Genomic DNA, 22404 nt, shown 5'->3' on the forward strand with positions numbered 1-22404 from the left:
TTATAAGGAAAGGAACAGAAAACATTATAATGCCTTTGTATCGCTCCATGGTGCGACAGCACCTTGAATATTATGTTCAATTCTGGTCACCGCATGTCAAAAAAGATATAGTGGAATTAGAAAAGGTACAGAGAAGGACGATGAAAATGATAAAAGGGGAATCCAGGAAACTTTTCTCACTCAATGTGTAATTAAACACTGAAATTCATTGCCAGAGAATGTGGTAAAGGCAGTTAGCTTAGCGTGGTTTAAAAAAGGTCTGGACGGCTTCCTAAAGGAAAAGTTCATACACCATTATTAAATTGACTTGGGGAAAATCCACTGCTTATTTCTGGGATAAGTGGCACAAAATGTAATGAACTTTTTTGGGATCTTGCCACGTATTTGTGACCGGGATTGGCTACTGTTGGAAACAAGATTCTGGGTTTGATGGACCTTTGGTCTCTCCCAGTGTGGCAACACTTATGTACTTATAATCTAGCCTCACCAATCTATTACATTTCTTTGAAGGGGTGAACAAATATATTGGTAAAGGGGAGCCGATCGAGATTGTGTATCTGGATTTTCAAAAGGCATTTGACGAAGTACCTCATGAAAGACTCCAGAGGAAACTGGAGTCATGAGATAGGAGGTAGTGTTCTATTGTGGATTAAAAACTGGTTAAAGGATAGAAAACAGAAAGTAGGGTTAAATGGTCAGTATTCTCAAAGGAGAAGGGTAGAAAGTGGGGTTCCCCAGGGGTCTGTGTTGGGACCGCTGCTTTATAACATATTTATAAATGATCTAGATATGGGAATAACTAGTGAGTTAATTAAATTAGATGACGACACAAAAGTTGTTAAATCGCAAGAGGATTGTGAAAAATTGCAAGACAACCTTACAAGACTAGGAGACTGGGCATCCAAATGGCAGATGATGTTTAATGTGAGGAACTGCAAAGTGATGCATGTGGGAAAGAGGAACCCGAATTATAGCTACGTGATGCAAGGTTCCGTGTTAGGAGTCACCGACTGGGAAAAGGATCTAGGAGTCATCGTTTACGATACTTTGAAACCCTCTGCTTAGAAAACATCTGCCAGCATGAAAAGGTGAAGTAAAAGAGGCCATTACAGCCAAAAGACTGTTCATCAAAGAATGGAAAAAGGACCCAGATGAAGAAAATAAGAAGCAATATAAACACTGGCAAGTCAGATGCAAAACATTAATAAAGAAGGCTAAAAGAGAAAATCAAGAGAAACTTGCTGCACAGTCTAAAACTCACAGTAACAACTTTTTCAGGAACATCTGAAGCAGAAAGCCTGCGAGGGAATTTGTGGGACCATTAGATCATGAAGGAGCAAAAGATGCGCTCAGGGAGGACAAGCCCACAGCTGAAAAACTGAATGAATTCCTTGCTTCTGTCTTTACAGAAGAAGATGTACGAGATCTGCCTGTAGTGGAATTGTTTTTCAAGGGTGACAGGGCCGTGCCTAGGGTCTCTGGCGCCCCCCTGCAGACCATCAGTTGGCGCCCCCTGCAGACTATCAGTTGGCTGGCTGGCCTGCGCACCCTGCTCCCAGACCTGTCTGGCTCCAAGGCGCGTGAAGAGCTGGGCGGTGCCAAAGAGCCGAGCGCTACTCCCCCAAGCTGCCGTCTGGGGCGCGATGGAGGAAATGGCTGGGTTTGGCCTGAGCCTCCTCCGCTCCATCCCCGATTCCCCAGCGCTTTAAATTTACCTCTCTCCGCCTCCGACGTCTGCGCAGCGTCAGTGAAAGTGCTGCCTGTCTGACATCTCTCCACCAGCCTTCCCTTCGCTCGTTCGTTCCCTCTGTGTCCTGCCTTCTTCTGACGTCATTTCCTTGAGGGCGGGACACAGAGGGAACGAACAAGCGAAGGGAAGGCTGGTGGAGAGACGTCAGACAGGCAGCACTTTCACTGATGCTGCGCAGACGTCGGAGCCGGAGTGAGGTAAATTTAAAGCGCCGGGGAATCGGGGATGGAGCGGAGGAGTAAGGTTTTTTTTAAAAAAATACAGCTCGACGGCGTGGCGTCCTTGAAGGCAGGCGCCCCCCCCTGCGGCGCTTACCACGCTTACTGTGTTGGCACGGCCCTGAAGGGTGATGATGTGGAGGAACTGAAAGAAATCTAGGTGAACCTGGAAGATGTACTGAGCCAAACTGACAAACTAAAGAGTAGTAAATCACCTGGACTGGATGGCATACACCCAAGGGTACTCAAAGAACTTAAGCATGAAATTGCTGACCTGCTGTTAGTAATATGTGTTGTTAAAATTGTCCATAGTACCTGAAGATTGGAGGGTGGACAAAGTGATGCCGATTTTTAAATAGGGTTCTAGGGTTGATCCGGGAAATTATAGACCGGTAAGTCTGACGTCAGTGCCGGGCAAAATAGTGGAAACTATTATAAATAATAAAATTACAGAACACATAGACAAACATGGATTAATGGCACAGAGCCAGCATGGGTTCAGCCGACGGAAGTCTTGCCTCACTAATTTGCTTCATTTGTTTGAAGGTGTGAATAAACATGTGGATAAAGGTGAAACAGTTGATGTAGTGTATCTAGATTTTCAAAAAGCTTTTGATGACGTTCCTCTAGAGAGACTCCTGAGAAAATTAAAGAGTCACGGGATAGGAGGCAAGGTTCTGGTGTGGATTAGGAATTGGTTATTGGACAGAAAACGGAAGGTAGGGTTAAATGGTAATTTCTCTTAATGGACGAGGGTGAACAGTGGAGTGCCGCAGGGATCAGTACTGGGACTGGTGCTATTTAACATATTTATAAATTATACAGAAATCAGAATGAGTGAGGTGAATACATTTTAAGATGACACGAAACTATTCAAGGTTGTTACAACACGGGCGGACTATGAAATATTTCAAGAAGACCTTAGGAAATTGGAAGAATGGGCACCAAATGGCAGATGAAAATTAATGTGGACAAATGCAAAGTGATGCATACTGGAAAGAATAATCCACCTTGGGGGTCAGAATTCAGAAAAAGATCTAGGTGTTGTTCTAGATAACACGCTGAAATCTTCTGCACAGTGTGTGGCAGCGGCCAAAAAAAGCAACCAGGATGCTAGGAATTATTAGGAAAGGGATGGTGAATAAGACAGAAAATAGCAGAATTAGAAAAGGTTCAAAGGAGAGCGACCGAAATAATAAAGGGGATAGAACTCTTCTCATAGAAGGAAAGGCTAAAGATGTTAGGGCTCTTCAGAGACTGATGAGGGGAGATATGACTGAGGTCTACAAAACCCTGAGTGGTATAGAAGTAAATTGATTTTTCATTCGTTCCAAAAGTAAACAAGTACAGAAGTATTGCCATAGTGGGACAGACCAAAGGTCCATTAAACCCAGCATCCTGTTCCAACAGTGGCCAATCCAGGTCAGAAATACCTGACAAGATCCCGAAAAAATACAAAACATTTTATACTGCTTATCCCAGAAATAAGCAGTGGATTTTCCCCAAGTCCAATTTAATAATGTTCTATGGACTTTTCCTTTAGGAAGCCGTCCAAACCTTTTTAAAACTCTGCTAAGCTAAACGCCATTACCACATTCTCTGGCAACGTTCCAGAGCTTAATTACACATTGAGTGAAGAAAACTTTTCTCAGATTCCTTTTAAACTTACTACTTTGTAGCTTCATCGCATGCCCACTAGTCCTAATATTTTTGGAAAGCATAAACAGAGGCTTCAGGTCTACCCATTCAACTCCACTCATTATTTTATAGACCTCTATCATATCTCCCCTCAGCCACCTTTTCTCCAAGCTGAAGAGCCCTAGCCGCTTTAGTCTTTCCTTATAGGGAAGTCATCCCATCCCCTTTATCATTTTTGTCGCCCTTATTTGTGCCTTTTCTAATTCCACTATATCTTTTTTTAGATGCGGCGACCAGAATTGAACACAATATTCGAGGTGTGGTCGCACCATGGATCAATACAAAGGCATTATAACGTCCTCAGTTTTGTTTTCCATTCCTTTCCTAATATTCTATTTGCTTTCTTATCCGCAGCAGCACACTGAGCAGAAGGTTTCAACGTATCATCAATGATGACACCCAGATCCCTTTCTTGGTCTGTGACTCCTAACGTGGAACCTTGCATGACGTTGCTATAATTCAGGTTCCACTTTCCCACATGCATCACTTTGAACTTGCTCACATTAAACGTCATCTGCCATTTAGATGTCCAGTCTCCTAGTCTCGTAAGGTTGTCTTGTAATTTTTCACAATCCTCCCGTGATTTAATTAATCTTAAATAAATATACACTGCAGTAGATGTTGAAGAGATGACTAGGGAAGTGATCAGCAAGTGGAAGACAAGAAGAAGCAGTACAAGAGTCAGAGGGTATTTGCTGCACTGTAATGCATATCCTTACCTTCTCAAACTTCAGCTTCACTGGTTTAGGGTTGGCAGCAGTTACAGCTTCTGCAATCTCTTGACCAATCTTGAAAGACTGCTCCTTGGTAGCACCTTTTAGCAGCACAAACATACTAAATGAACCGGAAAAAATAACATAAAAGTTGGCATTAACCGGTGTGCTTGTTTTAAATATTTGCCCTCATTCCAGACCAGGCTTGCCCATGTTCAGTCATCAAGGGCTGCAAGTAGACTAAGTTTTCAGGATATCCCTAAGGAATACGCATGAGAGAAATCTGCATACAACAGATGTGATGTGGTGGGCATGCAGATCTCTCTCATGTACATTCCTTAAAATGGAGGCGTGGCCTAATGGCTAGTGCAGCGGATTCAATTCCCACTGCAGCTCCTTGTGACTCTGGGCAAGTCACTTAACCCTCCATTGCCCCAGGTACAAATAAGTACCTGTATATACTATGTAAACCACTTTGAATGTAGTTGCAAAAACCACAGAAAGGAAGTATATCAAGTCCCATTCCCTTCCCCTATAAACTAAGGCCAGTGCTGGGCTGGCTTGTACAGTCTGAGTCTCGCATATAGCAATCCGATTTAGGATGGGCTGTAGAGAGCTTTGACGGAAACTTCAGCATTTTGGACAGAGCCAGAAACAACAAAGAAAGACCATGATCAAGTATATAATATCATGTTTTTGCTGTTGATTTTATCTAGAATTGAGAATGAATGTGACTATTGGACAGACTGAATGGACCATTCAGGTCTTTATCTGCCGTCATTTACTATGTTACTATCAGGCTCATTTTCGAAAGAGAAGGACGTCCATCTTTCGACATAAATTGGAAGATGGACGTCCATCTCCTAGAGACATCGAAATTGGTATAATCGAAACCCGATTTTGGACGTCTACAACTGCAGTCCGTCGCAAGGACATCCAAATTTCAAGGGGGCATGTCGGAGGCGAAGCAAAGGCGGGACTTGGGCATGCCTAACATTTGAACATCTTTGACCCATAATCGAAAAAAGCAAGGACACCCCTGACGAACACTTGGACGTTTTCACCTGGACGTGTTTTTTTTTTACAAATAAGGTACAAAAAGGTGCCCGAAATGACCAGATGACCACTGGATGGAATCAGGGATGACCTCCCGTTACTCCCCCAGTGGTCACTAACCCTCTCCCACCCTCAAAAAACATCTTTAAAAATATTTCGTACCAGCCTCAGATGTCATACTCAGGTCCATGACAGCGCATGATGGTCCCAAGTTTTAGTGGGTACTGCAGTGCACTTCAGACAGGCGGACCCAGGTCCATACCCCCCTACCTGTTACAATTGTGGAGAAAACAGCGAGACCTCCAAAACCCACTGTACCCACATAGGTGCCCTCCTTCACCCGTAAGGGCTATGGTAGTGGTGTACAGTTGTGGGTAGTGGGTTTTAGGAGGCTCAGCACACAAGGTAAGGGAGCTAGGGTGTCCGGTTGGTGTCCTGATATGTCAGGGGGACCAGTGCACTACAAATGCTGGCTCCTCCCACGTCCAAATGGCTTGCATTTGGACGTTTTTGGTTTCGAAAATCGTCGAAAGTCAGAAACGTCTAAATTCAAGGATTTGGATGTCTCTGACATTATTTTCTAAATGAAAGATGGACGTCCATCTTTTTTCGAAAATACGGTTTTCCCTGCCCCTGGATTTCGATGTTTTGCAAAGATGTCCAAATCGCAACTTGGACGTTTCTTTCGAAAATGCCCCTCCAAGTAAACTTGGACAAACCTGTTCTAGACTCTCAGACCTGGGGATCATCAGTCAATTTCTCTGGAATAGTGGTCCAGGGTCAGAATCTCTCTGACCTAGGGGTGTTGCTTCTATAGTTCTCCCAGGTTGGGAATCGTAAAACCGACACTGCCATGTCAGAGGGTTGTTTCCAGGTCTTCTAGGTCTATCTGACATGGTTATAGAGTTCATAGGCTAGGAATGTTGATCCTAGAGGTCTGAAGACTGGGATATCAATATGTTTGCATGAGAACAGTCTTATGCTTAATGTGATAACAACTGACACTCTGTTTTTAGTCACTCTCATGCTCAGTTCTTTGTTATCAGAGTCTAATTAGCTTGCCTCAGAGGTTTGCCATCTTTGGTGTCATCTTAAATTCACATTTCTCAATACCACACAAATTAAAAATAGTACAAAGTCTGCATTTTTTAAAAATTAATTTCTTATGCAAAATAAAATTCTTCATAACTTGGCTGATATCCAGGCAGTGCTTATAGAGTACAACCCTTTTCCCACAGTTTACATTGAAATTTTCTCTAGAAGTAGGCATTTTCCCCATAGTTTTAAACTGAAAGCTTTTCTAGAGGTAGAAACTTAACAGCCAAAAACTTTAAAAGGCTCAAATTTTGTTCTACGTTTTAACATTTTTTATTGAGAAACCAGCAATGTAAACAACTTCAACAATCTCTGTATAGTTTGACAGAAATGAAAAGCCTATAAAGTACAGAGTAGAAAAAGGAATTCCGTTCTCAAAATTTTTATCAAATTTTCTCCCACCCACATTGCACCAGTTATATTTCAAACGTTTTTAATTGAAAAGAGTTACTAATATGCATTATGTCAGCTCCTCCACTGTAAGATAAGCATATTCCCTTCATATAGGATTGCCCATGCATGAACCTGTTTCCAGTAAGTGTTTATAATTCTATTCTCTCCCCCTACTAAACACTAAGACCGAGAAACAAATACTTAATAACATTAGGTTAATTAACCTTTGCCTATATTGTGCACTTTATTCCTATTACATATGTCCTTCCAATAATGCTGCCATCCGCACCTTTTTTAACAAAGTCTTTTACTAGGAGTCAACCAGATTGGTTAGTATTTTGTTCGCCAAATAATACTGTGAGAGACTAACAGCCTATCTTTATTCAGGAACAACTTTACTGCACCATCTATCCCGTCAGTTACCTTCACTTTTACAGCAAGTTCCTGATATTAACAAACTTTGGAACATTCAAACCGTCCCCTTACCTACTTCCCCAATTCCCATTAAACAACTATCCCCAGCCCTACAGCTGGGACTTAACTCACTAGATAATTATACCCTAACCGTTATACCCCTTCCCCCCTCCCCTGACCCAATAACCTTACCCCCAAATGTAACTCCCTTTGCCTCCCCCCTTCCCTAGAGCACTGCACTTGGAGCCCTTTTCAAATCTTGTTCTAAAAGACAGTTATTTTCTGTTCTTTGGTTGCTGGAGAGGCAGCAGGGCCAGTGACCTCAATTAGGTGTTAACTAAGGTGTGAAGTGGAATATTTGTATAGGTTGCTGAGTTAGTTTCAAACAGCCTGTTTTGAAAAGGTCCCTTTAGATTCAAAACTATATAAAGAGGAAAGGTCCCACTGAACTTTCTTTCTGAGAAGTTCTGAGAGAAGAGGACATTTCTCTGGTAAGTGAACACTATTTTGCTTTGTGCTTTGGGAATAAAAACATAAAAAAAACAAATTTTATCAACTAATCTCCATAGTCTTTTCCCCTTAGTTTTAAAACTTAAACTTTGTACCACAGCATTAACAGATAGCTTCTAGCAGGCACTGTAGGATTTAGTTTAGTGAGGTTGCAAAAGAGAACGTAGTAGATCAGGAGTGGAGGAATAGCCTAGTGGTTAGTGCAGTGGACTTTGATCCTGGGGAACTGAGTTTGATTACCACTGCAGCTCCTTGTGACTCTGGGCAAGTCACTTAACCCTCCATTGCCCCTGGTACAAAATAAGTACCTGAATATATGTAATCCGCATAAGGAATGTCAAACCAAATGCAAAAAGGAGATAAGGAGGGCTAAGGAGGACTTTGAAAAAAAGTTAGCGATAGAAGCAAAAACACATAGCAAACATTTTTTTAGGTATATTAAAAGCAGAAAGCCGGCTAAAGAATCGGTAGGGCTGCTGGACGACGGTGGTGTTAAAGGGGCGATCAGGGAAGACAAAGCTGTAGCGGAGAAATTAAATTAATTTTTTGCTTCGGTCTTCACCGAGGAGGATTTGGGAGGGATACCGGTGCCGGAAAAGGTATTTGAAGCGGACGAGTCGGAAAGACTAAATGATTTCTCTGTAAACTTGGAGGATGTAATGGGGCAGTTCTGCAAACTAAAAAGTAGTAAATCACCGGGTCCGGATGGTATTCATCCCAGAGTATTAATAGAGCTGAAAAATGAACTTGCGGAGCTGCTGTTAGTAATATGCAATTTATCCCTAAAATCAGGTGTGGTACCGGAAGATTGGAGGGTGGCCAATGTAACGCCGATTTTTAAAAAGGGTTCCAGAGGAGATCCGGGAAATTATAGACCGGTGAGTCTGACGTCGGTGCCGGGAAAAATGGTGGAGGCTATTATTAAGAATAAAATTACGGAGCACGTACAAAAGCATGGGCTGCTGAGACAAAGTCAGCACGGATTTAGTGAAGGGAAGTCTTGCCTCACCAATCTACTGCATTTTTTCGAGGGGGTGAACAAGCATGTGGACAAAGGGGAGCCGGTGGATATTGTATATCTAGATTTTCAGAAGGCGTTTGACAAAGTGCCTCATGAAAGACTCCAAAGGAAACTGGAGAGTCATGGGATCAGAGGCAGTGTATTATTATGGATTAAGAGCTGGTTAAAAGACAGGAAGCAGAGAGTAGGGTTGAATGGTCAGTATTCTCAATGGAGAAGGGTAGTTAGTGGGGTCCCTCAGAGGTCTGTGCTGGGACCGCTGCTTTTTAACATATTTATAAATGACCTTGAGATGGGAGTAACTAGTGAGGTAATTAAATTCGCAGATGACACAAAGTTATCCAGGGTCGTCTTGTCGCGGGAGGAGTATGAAAGATTACAAGAGGACCTCGTGAGACTGGGGGATTGGGCGTCCAAATGGCAGATGAAGTTCAACGTTGACAAGTGCAAAGTGATGCACGTGGGAAGGAGGAACCCGAATTACAGCTATGTCATGCAAGGTTCCGCTTTAGGAGTTACAGACCGAGAAAGGGATCTGGGAGTCATCGTGGATAGAATGTTGAAATCTTCCGTTCAATGTGCTGCGGCGGCTAAGTTGGCGAACAGAATGTTGAGTATTATTAGAAAAGGGATGAAAAACAAGCATGAGGATGTTATAATGCCGTTATATTGCTCCATGGTGCGACCGCACCTGGAGTATTGTGTTCAGTTCTGGTCGCCTCATCTCAAAAAAAATATAAAGGAATTGGAGAAGGTGCAGAGAAGGGCGATGAAAATGATAAAGGGATGGGACGACTACCTTATGAGGAGAGGTTAAGACAGCTAGGACTCTTTAGCCTGGAGAAAAGGCGGCTGAGGGTGATATGATAGAGGTCTACAAAATAATGAGTGGGGTAGAGCGGACAGATGTGAAGCGTTTGTTTACGCTTTCTAACAATAATAGAACTAGGGGACACAAGATTAAATTAGAATGTGGTAGGTTTAAAACAAATTGGAGAAAGTTTTTCTTTACTCAGCGTGTGGTTAGACTCTGGAACTCATTGCTGGAGAAGGTAGTGACGGCAGCTGGCCTTGCTGAGTTTAAAGGGGGTCTGGACAGATTCCTGAAGGAAAAGTCCATTGATCGTTATTAAATTTTGGGTTTTTGCCAGGTTCTTGGGGCCTGGATTGGCCGCTGTCGGAGACAGAGTGCTGGGCTTGATGGACCTTTGGTCTTTTCCCAGCGTGGCAGTGCTTATGTACTTATGAATGTAGTTGCAAAAACCTCAGAAAGGCAATATATCAAGTCCCATTTCCCTTTCCTTCTTAAATAAAATTCAGACAAAAGATTGCAAATTAATACTATCAAGTACTGAGCATGATGTAAATGGGAACAACAAACATAGTTTGAAATGTCTATATGTGAATATCAGGAGCCTAAGAAATAAGATGGGAGAGTTAGAATATATTGCACTAAATATAATAGGTATCTCTGAGACCTGGTGGAAGGAGGCTAACTAGTGGGACACTGTCATACCGGGGTACAAGTTATATCGTAGTGATAGGGTGGATCGAATTGGTGGAGGGGTAGCATTGTATATTAAGGAGAGCCTTGAATCAAATAGATTGAAAATTCTGCAGGAAACAAGACACATCTTGGAATCCCTATGGATTGAAATTCCATGTGTAAAGGGGAAAAGGATAGTGATAGGAGTGTACTACCGTCCGCCTGGCCAGGATGAACAGATGGATGTAGAAATGTTAAAGGAAATTAGGGAAGCAAACAAACTGGGGCCCAGTACCTGAACATGATGGACCTTAGTCGAGGGTACTGGCAGATTCCCTTAACAGCTGATGCTCAAGAGCCAGCATTTAATTTGGCCTTTATAAATTTACTGTAATGCCATTTGGGATGAAAAATGCCTCTAGTACGTTGCAGTGCTTGGTCAATCGTCTGTTAGATGGACAACAGGAGCATGTTAGGGCCTATCTTGATGACATTGCTGTGTACAGTCAGACCTAGGATGACCATCTGATAAAGTGGCGTGTTAGACCGGATCCGGGAAGCTCACCTGACCATCAAACCCAGCAAATGTCAGATGGGAATGGCAGCAGTCCAGTATTTAGGACATAGAATGGGAGGTTGACAGCTAAAGCCTGAGAAAGCTAAGGTAAAAACTATACAAAATTGGTCCACCCTCCAAACCAAAAAGCAAGTGCTGGCCTTCCTTGGGACAGCAGGGTATTATAGAAAGCTTGTCCCTCACTATAGCACAATAAGCAAGCCCCTGACTGACCTGAATAAAAAGAGACTGCCCCAAATCTTTTCCTGGTCACCAGAGAGTGAAACGACCTTCCAAACGTTAAAGACTGTGCCAAACTACTAGCAAAGATTTGTAGTACAGACTGCCGCCTTGACATATGGCATTGGGGCTGTGCTCAGTCAAGTGAGTAGCAAAGGGGAAGAGCACCCCCCATTGTGTATCTGAGCCACAATTGAGAAAGAATGCCTGGCCCTAATGTGGGCCCTTAAGAAACTGCAACCATATCTGTATGGTTGAGACTTTACTGTCATCACAGATAACAATCCATTGCTCTGACTTAAAACAGCCTCAGAAGAGAACAGAAAGCTACTTTGGTGGAGTCTGTCCCTACAGATGTATATCTTCACCTTCCCCAGGTACTACTACTTAACATTTCTGGAGCGCTACTAGGGTTACGCAGCGCTGTACAGTTTAACAAAGAAAGACAGTCCCTGCTCAAAGAGCTTACAATCTAAAGGACAAAATGTCAAGTTGTGGCAGTCTACTTAGGTAGTAACAAATGTCAGATTTAACATTAAATCCTTGTTGTTGTTTTTTTTTTTAAATATATATCATGTTTATTGCAATCCAAACTTGATCAACTTACATTCGTGTCCAAATACAACAACAGTGTTCGTCTTGCATTATTGTTTCTTCCCCAACTATTCCCCACCTATCCCCCCCCCCCCCCCCCCCCCCCCCCCCCCCAACCTCCCCTACCATCCCCTAGCAAACATAGATTAACAGTTCAATATCTTGCTTCGTGCTGCTGTGGTAAGAGAGTCCCAGAAGGGAGACCAGGTGTTACAAAACTGTTCGCCTCTCCTGGAGGCCAGGTCCGGGATACCTTTCTTCTCTAGTGCACTTGCTTGGATCATTGCTGATCTCCAGTGGGATATGATTGGGTTGTCCGTCGCCAACCACAATTGTAGTATAATTTGCTTCGCCATCAGTACTGCTCTCCTAAAAAAACCTTTAAATTCCGCTGGGGCAGGCCTTTGTATCCCAAATAGGTCAAACAGCTGCCTTGGGGACGGTTTCCACGACATGTTCCAGAGCTGTGACAAGTATGTTTAACTCAGTCCAGAACATTTTTACTCAAGTACAGCTCCAATACATGTGTCCCAGGTGTGCATTGGTGCCCTTGCACTTTGGGCAAGAATCTGTCTCTCTGAGTATAAATCCTTGTTATTTTACCTATTCCTGTTTGAAAACTATTACTGTTCACTGTTCTACTTTTTTGATAGCAAACCTATTAGTTTTTTTAGCTCTGTTGTCCTGGACTGACTAAGAATCCTAGAAACTTGTGTTCTCAGTCTGTGAGGTTTTTCTAAGAACTGTAGGGACCCAGGATTGCAGCTCCCAGTGTCCTTAGAAACCACCACGGAAATAACGTGGGTGGGAGAACTTGTCCAGAGGCAAGTGGGACTCAGCAAGCGGGCCTGGGCAGTGTTGGATAGGATCCACCAGGTGGCCACAAGTTAATCCCAGGTGAGTGCTAGGGGTAGCGCTAAGGCGTTATGTGACAGCCACGTGGTCCAACAATCTCATCATCTGCCGAGCCATGACTTGTTCACTGGTGGACCTGAATGCTGGTCTGGGAGAAAGGCCCAGGCCTGAACTTTGTCTAGCAGGGCTTCTATGAATTCCAATAATCAGATGGGAAGCAGATAGGAATTCAGGTAGCTACTACTACTACTACTATTTAGCATTTCTATAGCGCTACAAGGCGTGCACAAACACAGAAGAAAGATAGTCCCTGCTCAAAGAGCTTACAATCTAATAGACAAAAATAAAGTAAGCAAATCAAATCAATTAATGAGTACAGGAAGGAGGAGAGGAGGGTAGGTGGAGGCGAGTGGTTACAAGTGGTTACGAGTCAAAAGCAATGTTAAAGAGGTGGGCTTTCAGTCTAGATTTAAAGGTGGCCAAGGATGGGGCAAGATGTAGGGGCTCAGGAAGTTTATTCCAGACGTACAGTGCAGCGAGACAGAAGGCGCGAAGTCTGGAGTTGGCAGTAGTGGAGAAGGGAACAGATAAGAAGGATTTATCCATGGAGCGGAGTGCACGGGAAGGGGTGTAGGGAAAGATGAGTGTGGACAGATACTGGGGAGCAGCAGAGTGAGTACATTTATAGGTTAGTAGAAGAAGTTTGAACAGGATGCGAAAACGGATAGGGAGCCAGTGAAGCGACTTGAGGAGAGGGGGGTAGTGTGAGTAAAGCGACCCTGGCGGAAGACGAGACGGGCAGCAGAGTTTTGAACCAATTGGAGAGGGGAGAGGTGACTAAGTGGGAGGCCAGCAAGAAGCAGATTGCAGTAGTCTAAACGAGAGGTGACAAGGGTGTGGATGAGGGTTTTGGTAGAGTGCTCGGAAAGAAAGGGGCGAATTTTACAGATGTTGTAAAGAAAGAAACGACAGGTCTTGGCAATCTGCTGGATATGAGCAGAGAAGGAGAGAGAAGAGTCAAAGATGACCCCAAGGTTTTGAGTTGAGGAGACAGGAAAAATGAGAGAGCCATCAACAGAAATAGAAAACGGGGGGAGTGGGGAGGTGGGTTTGGGGGGAAAATGAGAAGCTCGGTTTTGGTCATATTTAATTTCAGGTGGCGTTGAGACATCCAGACAGCAATGTCAGACAAGCACGCTGAAACTTTGGTTTGGATGCAAGGTGAGATATCAGGGGTAGAAAGGTAGATTTGGGAGTCATCAGCATAGAGATGGTAGGAAAAGCCATGGGATGAGATTAATGAACCAAGGGAAGAAGTGTAGATAGAAAAGAGGAGGGGACCAAGAACAGAACCCTGAGGTATGCCGACAGGTAGAGGGATAGAAGTAGAAGAGGATCCTAATAGCTCCATCACCAGAATAATTCTGGACATAGATTCTTGAGATCTTTCCTTGATGTGCTCTTAGGAGTCTATCATCTAGGTAGGGAAAAAAATGGACTCCCAAGTCTGCATAGCGATGCTGTGACTTACATAAGTACATAAGTACATAAGTAGTGCCATACTGGGAAAGACCAAAGGTCCATCTAGCCCAGCATCCTGTCACCGACAGTGGCCAATCCAGGTCAAGGGCACCTGGCACGCTCCCCAAACGTAAAAACATTCCAGACAAGTTATACCTAAAAATGCGGAATTTTTCCAAGTCCATTTAATAGCGGTCTATGGACTTGTCCTTTAGGAATCTATCTAACCCCTTTTTAAACTCCGTCAAGCTAACCGCCCGTACCACGTTCTCCGGCAATGAATTCCAGAGTCTAATTACACGTTGGGTGAAGAAAAATTTTCTCGGATTCGTTTTAAATTTACCACACTGTAGCTTCAACTCATGCCCTCTAGTCCTAGTATTTTTGGATAGCGTGAACAGTCGCTTCACATCCACCCGATCCATTCCACTCATTATTTTATACACTTCTATCATATCTCCCCTCAGCCGTCTCTTCTCCAAGCTGAAAAGCCCTAGCCTTCTCAGCCTCTCTTCATAGGAAAGTTGTCCCATCCCCACTATCATTTTCGTCGCCCTTCGCTGTACCTTTTCCAATTCTACTATATCTTTTTTGAGATACGGAGACCAGTACTGAACACAATACTCCAGGTGCGGTCGCACCATGGAGCGATACAACGGCATTATAACATCCGCACACCTGGACTCCATACCCTTCCTAATAACACCCAACATTCTATTCGCTTTCCTAGCCGCAGCAGCACACTGAGCAGAAGGTTTCAGCGTATCATCGACGACGACACCCAGATCCCTTTCTTGATCCGTAACTCCTAACGTGGAACCTTGCAAGACGTAGCTATAATTCGGGTTCCTCTTACCCACATGCATCACTTTGCACTTGTCAACATTGAACTTCATCTGCCACTTGCACGCCCATTCTCCCAGTCTCGCAAGGTCCTCCTGTAATCGTTCACATTCCTCCTGCGACTTGACGACCCTGAATAATTTTGTGTCATCGGCGAATTTAATTACCTCACTAGTTATTCCCATCTCTAGGTCATTTATAAATACATTAAAAAGCAACGGACCCAGCACAGACCCCTGCGGGACCCCACTAACTACCCTCCTCCACTGAGAATACTGGCCACGCAATCCTACTCTCTGCTTCCTATCTTTCAACCAGTTCTTAATCCATAATAATACCCTACCTCCGATTCCATGACTCTGCAATTTCTTCAGGAGTCTTTCGTGCGGCACTTTGTCAAACGCCTTCTGAAAATCCAGATATACAATATCAACCGGCTCCCCATTGTCCACATGTTTGCTTACCCCCTCAAAAAAATGCATTAGATTGGTGAGGCAAGACTTCCCTTCACTAAATCCGTGCTGACTTTGTCTCATCAGTCCATGTTTTTGTATATGCTCTGCAATTTTATTCTTAATAATAGCCTCCACCATCTTGCCCGGCACCGACGTCAGACTCACCGGTCTATAATTTCCCGGATCTCCTCTGGAACCTTTCTTAAAAATCGGAGTAACATTGGCTACCCTCCAGTCTTCCGGTATTACACTCGATTTTAGGGACAGATTGCATATTTCTAACAGTAGCTCCGCAAGTTCATTTTTTAGTTCTATTAATACTCTGGGATGAATACCATCAGGTCCCGGTGATTTACTACTCTTCAGCTTGCTGAACTGACCCATTACATCCTCCAAGGTTACAGAGAATTTGTTTAGTTTCTCCGACTCCCCCGCTTCAAATATTCTTTCCGGCACCGGTGTCCCCCCCAAATCCTCCTCGGTGAAGACCGAAGCAAAGAATTCATTTAATTTCTCCGCTACGGCTTTGTCCTCCTTGATCGCCCCTTTAACACCATTTTCGTCCAGCGGCCCAACCGACTCTTTGGCCGGTTTCCTGCTTTTAATGTATCTAAAAAAGTTTTTACTATGTATTTTTGCTTCCAACGCTAATTTCTTCTCAAAGTCCTTTTTTGCCCTCCTTATCTCCGCTTTGCATTTGGCTTGGCATTCCTTATGATCTGTCCTGTTACTTTCAGTTGGTTCTCTTCTCCACTTTCTGAAGGATTGTTTTTTGGCTCTAATGATTTCCTTTATCTTACTGTTTAGCCACGCCGGCTGACGTTTAGTCTTTTTTCCCTTTTTTCTAATACGTGGAATATATTTGTCCTGAACCTCCAGGATGGTGTTTTTAAACAGCATCCACGCCTGATGCAAGTTTTTTACTCTGCGAGCTGCTCCTTTCAGTCTTTTTTTCACCATTTTTCTCATTTTGTCGTAATCACCTTTTCTATAGTTAAACGCTAGCGTACTTGATTTCCTAGTTTCACTTCCTTCAATGCCAATATCAAAACCGATCATATTATGATCACTGTTATCAAGCGGCCCTCGTATCGTTACCCCCTGCACTAGATCATGAGCACCACTAAGGACTAAGTCTAGTATTTTTCCTTCTCTTGTCGGCTCCTGAACTAGCTAATAAGACATTTTGTGAAAACCCTGGGAGCTGAGGCAAGGCCAAAAGGTAGAATGCAACACTGGCAGTGGTGTTTCCCTGCTCTGAATCTTAGATACTTCTGTGGCTGGACTGTATCTGAATGTGGTATAGCCTCCTTTAAGTCCAGAGAGTATACTCAATCTTTTTCTTGAATCATGGGGATTAAAGTGCCTAGGGAAACCATCCTAAACATCTCTTTGCCCAAATGGAGTGGAGGAATGGCCTAGTGGTTAGGGTGGTGGACTTTGCTCCTGGGGAACTGAGGAACTGAGTTCGATTCCCGGCACAGGCAGCAAATTGTGACTCTGGCCAAGTCACTTAACCCTCCATTGCCCCATGTAAGCCGCATTGAGCCTGCCATGAGTGGGAAAGCGTGGGGACAAATGTAACAAAAAAAAAAAAAAATACTTGTTCAGGGTCCTTAGGTCTAGAATGAGACAAAATCCTATCTTCTCAGGGACAAGGAAGTACTGAGTAAAATCCCTTCCTGTTTTCCTGTGGTGGAACTGGCTCAACTGCATTGGCCTGTAAAACGAGAGAGGCAAAGAACAAGTAGATGACTAAAGCTAAAGGTAGTTTTTATACTTTTTATACCCCTGATATCCCAGCTGAAACTATCTCCCTGTGAAAAACTGCAAAAATCACAGAAGAAAAAAACTGCATGATCTTTTCAACAGTCTGTTCGGCTTCTTACATTTTTGCACTGATGCTTTTAGTTTGTTCGATATAGAGAATTAAAAAAAAAAAAAAAGGAATAGAGCTCCTGTAAAAGCAATTCCCGCTGCCGAAGGCTCAACATTGACGTTCTTGGGGGCAATGTGGAGGGAGTGTGCCAATGAATGATTTAACTATATAGACTGTTTTGAGAACCCACTGGTTGAAGGGCTACAAGGTGCTGCCTTTCCTGGAAAAATTTCAGCATCCCTCCAGTATGGTTACTTTTACAGCGACTAAGCTCTCTTAGAGCCAGTCTAAAAGTTTGTCTCTTGCTTTTACTGAGAAGCTGGCTGGGATTTCTGAGCTTTCTGCTGCCTCGGGAGTGAGAGCTCTGAGCCGATTGGGAAGGGCAGGCAGAAGGAAGGCCCTATGCCTATGAGAGTAGTAGGGACTCCTGGGACATGCATTTGAGTACCTCCTGGAAGAAGTCGTCACGGTGGGAGTGGGCTGAGAGAGTGACTTGATGAGGCTGGTGACCTCCTCCACCTTGTCACTGAGAAGATTACCAACCTGGCAGAAGACTTCCACCAGCTTCTCCTGAACTGCTGGTTTTAGGTCTAAGGCGCACAGCCAGGTGAATTTGTGCATCCGAATACCCAAAGCAGAGGTCCTGGATGACACATTGAAAGCATCATAGGTTGCCTGTAACATGTGCTTTTGATACTCCCACTGCTTGGCTACTGATGAAGCTCTGCAGCTTACTCGGGTGGTAGAGTATCTGCAAATTCCGCCACACTGTTCACTAAGGACTTCAAGTACATGCTTATGAAGAGCAAGTAAGAATTTATGAGGGTCAGTAGCACAGCATTCTGAAACAGTTTCCTCCCAAAAGACTCCAAAGTCCTAGCATTTCTTCCTGGGTGCACCAAGGAGTGAGACTTGGGAACTTTTGGCTCTTTTGAGAGCAGATTTGATGCCCATAGAGTGGTGTGGAAGCTTGAGCTTCCGGGAGCCTTCTGGACTCTATACAGTAAAAAGAGTGGGGTCTCCTCTGGACTCTATACAGAAATGGTTTTCAAGGGTGATGATGTGGAGGAACTAAAAGATATACTGAGCCAAACTGACAAGAGTGATAAATAACCTGGACCAGGTGGTATACACCCCAGGATACTGAAAGAACTCAAACATGAAACTGCTGATCAGCTGTTAGTGATCTGTAACCTATTGTTAAAATCATATGTAGTACTTGAAGATTGGAGGGTGGCCAATATAGCGCCAATTCTTTTAAAGGGTTCCAGGGGTGACCTAGGAAATTACAGATTGGTAAGCCTGACTTTAGTGCTAGGCAAAGTAGTAGAACTATTATAAAGAATAAAATTATGGAAACAGAGACAAACATAGGACAGAAAGATTAGCTTATCTGGGTTTAAAAAAGGTTTGGACAAGTTCCTGGAGGAAAAGTCTATAGTCTGCTATTGAGATAGACATGGGGGAAGCCACTGCTTGCCCTGGGATTGGTAGCATGGAATGTTGCTACTATTTGGGTTTCTGCCAGGTACTTGTGACCTGGATTGGCCTCTGTTGGAAGTAGGAAACTGGGCTAGATGGACCATTGGTCTGACCTAGTATGGCTATTCTTCTTCTTCTTATTTAATACATTTGTACTCCACGCTTTCCCACAGATAGCAGGTTCAATGCGGCTTACATAGTAAATAGAATTACAAAGTCTTAAAGGAGAATATTACAAGTTGTAGTATACATAGTAATAGTGGGGTTTTGAGGATATGTAAATTGAACATGGAGAGGTAAAGATAGGATGAGCAGAAGGAAAAGATATTGGAAGGGTTAAGGAGTAGGAAGGATGGAGAGGAAAAGATTAAGGGATGGGCATAAGGAGATTGGGAGACATGGTCTAAGATATAATAATCGTCAGGACAGGGATCATGTGTGTGGGCTTAAAAAGTTAAATTGGGAGATCACGTGGTGCGATGAGCTGAGCGGCTGTGCTTTGCTTCAGCTCGAGAGCTCCCGCTCCACACTTTGAAAAATCTGCACGACAAATGCTTGAAATTTGAATTGGCGGTCTTACTATTATTGTATGGACAGATTTATCACTAAATCCCCAACTGGAATGGCATTACGAACGGGGAAAAGAGAGAAAGAGAAGACCAAATTGCTTACCCCCGATTCCAAGATGGCGGCGGCTCCGGTGCAGGCGGACCAAATATTTACAGGTTCGCAACTAGAACAGATCACTTTGGCAGTCGCGAAGGCCTGGCAGCCGAAGTGGGACGTGTTGGACCAAAAGCTGGATGCCATTCACACAAAATTGGAGGGACTGGAGACCCGCACGGAAGATCTCGAGACTCGGGTCTCGGCCCTTGAAGATGACTCCCAGGGCTACAATGCGGACCTCCGCGACGTCAAACAACAGCTTCAAGAGCACATGGAAAAACTTGAAGACCTTGAGAACCGTTCCCGAAGGAACAATCTTCGGATCGTAGGCCTCTCAGAGAACATCCCAGACAGAAACCTGTCGGAGTGGCTTACAACTTGGTTGGCAAAAGAGTTGGCATTGTCGGACTCCCTGGGGCCCCTAATAATAGAAAGAGCACATCGTGTGGGACGCCCCAGAGAAAATCAAACCAGACCGCGCGTGATTGTAATGCGCCTGTTGAACTACCGCCAAAAAATAGAAATCCTAAACGGATTCAAGATCCGCAGAGGGGAATTAAAACATGACGGGCGGCAAGTGCTAATGTTTCAAGATTACTCAGCGGGGGTCCAGGAACAACGACGGAAATACCACCCATTGTGCTCCCTGTTGGCTCAAAAGCAAATTCGCTTTATTCTTCAGTACCCTGCATCACTAAAAATATTAAATCAAGGACAATGGAGAGTTTTTCGGTCCCCTGAAGAAGCAAGAACTCTTTTAAGAGAACAAGGCATACTAGAAGGAGAATGAGAACATTGCAACTAATATCGGGGGAGTGAAGGACAGAATATTAAAGTGGCAGTAAGTACAGTAAATAAACGCTCAACGGGGCGGGAGGCTCTCAGCAATCCAGGTGATCTCCTGCTAATTCCAGGTTTAGGCCTGGAAAGATGGCTGAAGGGATGGTAATGAGGGGGGGGGGGGAAGAAGGGAGGGAGGGGGGGATTTAGGGAAAGAATTGGAACTTTGATTGTATATAATATGGGTCTAGTTTGGTGCCAAGAGATAGGAGGTGCTCCAAATCGGGAATGGTTAGAGTTAGCTTATAAAATAAACATGAGGGCTAATGTGCAACTTCGGAGCTGGGGAGACCTAGTAATATCACAGAGGTGGAACAGAGTGGCTATACAGAGGGTAATTTCATCAAGGACAGAAGGGTTAGGAAATAATGACTACTAGGATAATAACGTGGAATGTAGGGGGTATTAGTTCCCCGGTTAAGAGGGCTAAGATCCTTACAGCGTTAAAAAGACACAAAGCAGACATAGCGTGTTTACAAGAGACACGCTTAACAGATAAGGAACACTCCAAACTGCAAAAACTGTGGGTTAGTGAGGTATTTGCGGCCTCGTCGCAGAGTAGGAAAGGAGGAGTCGCGGTCCTATTTAGAAAGGGGCTCTCATATAAAGCAACTATATTGGACAGAGGGGTCAAAGGAGATTATATCTTATTAAATGTGTGGCTCCCAGGAAAAGAATTTACGCTACTAGTCCTATATGGGCCCAATAACTATGAAGCCACATTCTTTAAATCCTTAGCTGGGAAATGCCTGCACAATGGGAGAGGAGACCTGATAGTTGTGGGAGATTTTAACGCAGTGATTGACCCACGTCAGGATTGTTCAAACACACTAGCCTCTCACTACCGGGGGACACGAGCTAGAGAGTTCCAAGGATTCAACAAGACTCTTGACCTGGTGGATCCATGGAGAATTCACCATCCTGGGGATAAAGATTATACACACAGATCAAGAGCCCATGGTACATCCGCCCGGATTGACTATATTATGGTAGCTCGCTCATTATTTTACTCGGTGAGAACGGCAACTATTGGACCTGAAGAGATAACAGACCACTCATTAGTGTGGGTAGATTTTGCATTCACGATGGATGATAGGGGGGGGGAGGGGGTGGAGATATCCTGCACATTTATATCAGGACCAACACTTACGAGCACATATACAAAAGAATTGGGCCCAATATATAGAACATAACCAGGTACACCTTGAATCTCAACCAGAGTTGTTTTGGTCCGCCTCTAAAGCAGTATTGCGAGGTGCCATCATAGCATACTGTCACATTAAAAACAAGAAAAGGGCCATAGGCATTTTAAGATTGGAACGACAATTGCAAAGGGCTAAGAGAATCCATCTACATCACCCCTCAGATGTCACTTTAGAAACCTTAAAAGCTGCTCAGGTGGCATTAAATAGTTTATTGCATGAAAAAGAACTTAAATCAGCATTGTTTTATAAATTTAAATTACAGGGATTTGGTAACAGGGCGGGCAAAATGTTAGGACGTTTAATTAAAAGTGCGGGAGTCCCCAAGGATCCAAGATGGCTGCCTGAGTAGACGTGCGAGAAAGAGCTCCTGAGACTTCTTAGTATACTGCTAATTGAGAAACCGCGTCCCCGTAATGGGGAAACGGAAAGGAAAACGGAGTGCCTTCCTCCACAGGCAGAGTTGACCCACCTCTCATGCGGCAATTGACGCTTGAAGAATCAGGGCTTCGAACGCCGGGAACCGGAGTGAACGCTTTGGGAGGTCCGGGAGATCAAGTCGACCTAAGCGCCGAAGGAGCGTCTTTGAGCCCTCCCCCGATTACAGCTCCTCCAAGACCAGGAAGTGAAACCGCGGGGCAGAGAGTGCAGCAAGTCGAGCCCGGAAGCCGGTCGTTCGCAACTGCCAGTGGGGGCCCTGCCGCCGCGTCGACGCCAGTGAGTTTGTTATCCCAGACAGATATGTCTGAAAGAAGTCCTGTTGCACCTTCTACGACTTTTGGAGTTTTGAATAAACCAACGACTGTTACAATGGATTCCCTATGGGAGGCAATACAGGGACTGAATACCAACTTACTGCAAATAACAGGTATTTTCAGAGGTGAAGTAACGGAATTAAAGCAATCACAACATGATTT

General features: G+C 44.0%; 1 protein-coding gene across 1 annotated transcript in view; it reads right to left on the reverse strand.

The window, feature by feature from the left end:
- The window catches only part of REV3L (REV3 like, DNA directed polymerase zeta catalytic subunit), a 567479-nt gene that overhangs the window by 70414 nt on the left and 474661 nt on the right, over positions 1-22404 (reverse strand). Inside the window, exon 27 of the mRNA XM_030199216.1 lies at positions 4386-4500. Within this exon, the coding sequence (XP_030055076.1) occupies positions 4386-4500 (115 nt within the window). The remainder of the gene's footprint in view (positions 1-4385; positions 4501-22404) is intronic.

The sequence above is a fragment of the Microcaecilia unicolor genome, chromosome 3 (genome assembly GCF_901765095.1).
Source record: "Microcaecilia unicolor chromosome 3, aMicUni1.1, whole genome shotgun sequence".
In the NCBI taxonomy this organism is placed as follows: domain Eukaryota; kingdom Metazoa; phylum Chordata; class Amphibia; order Gymnophiona; family Siphonopidae; genus Microcaecilia; species Microcaecilia unicolor.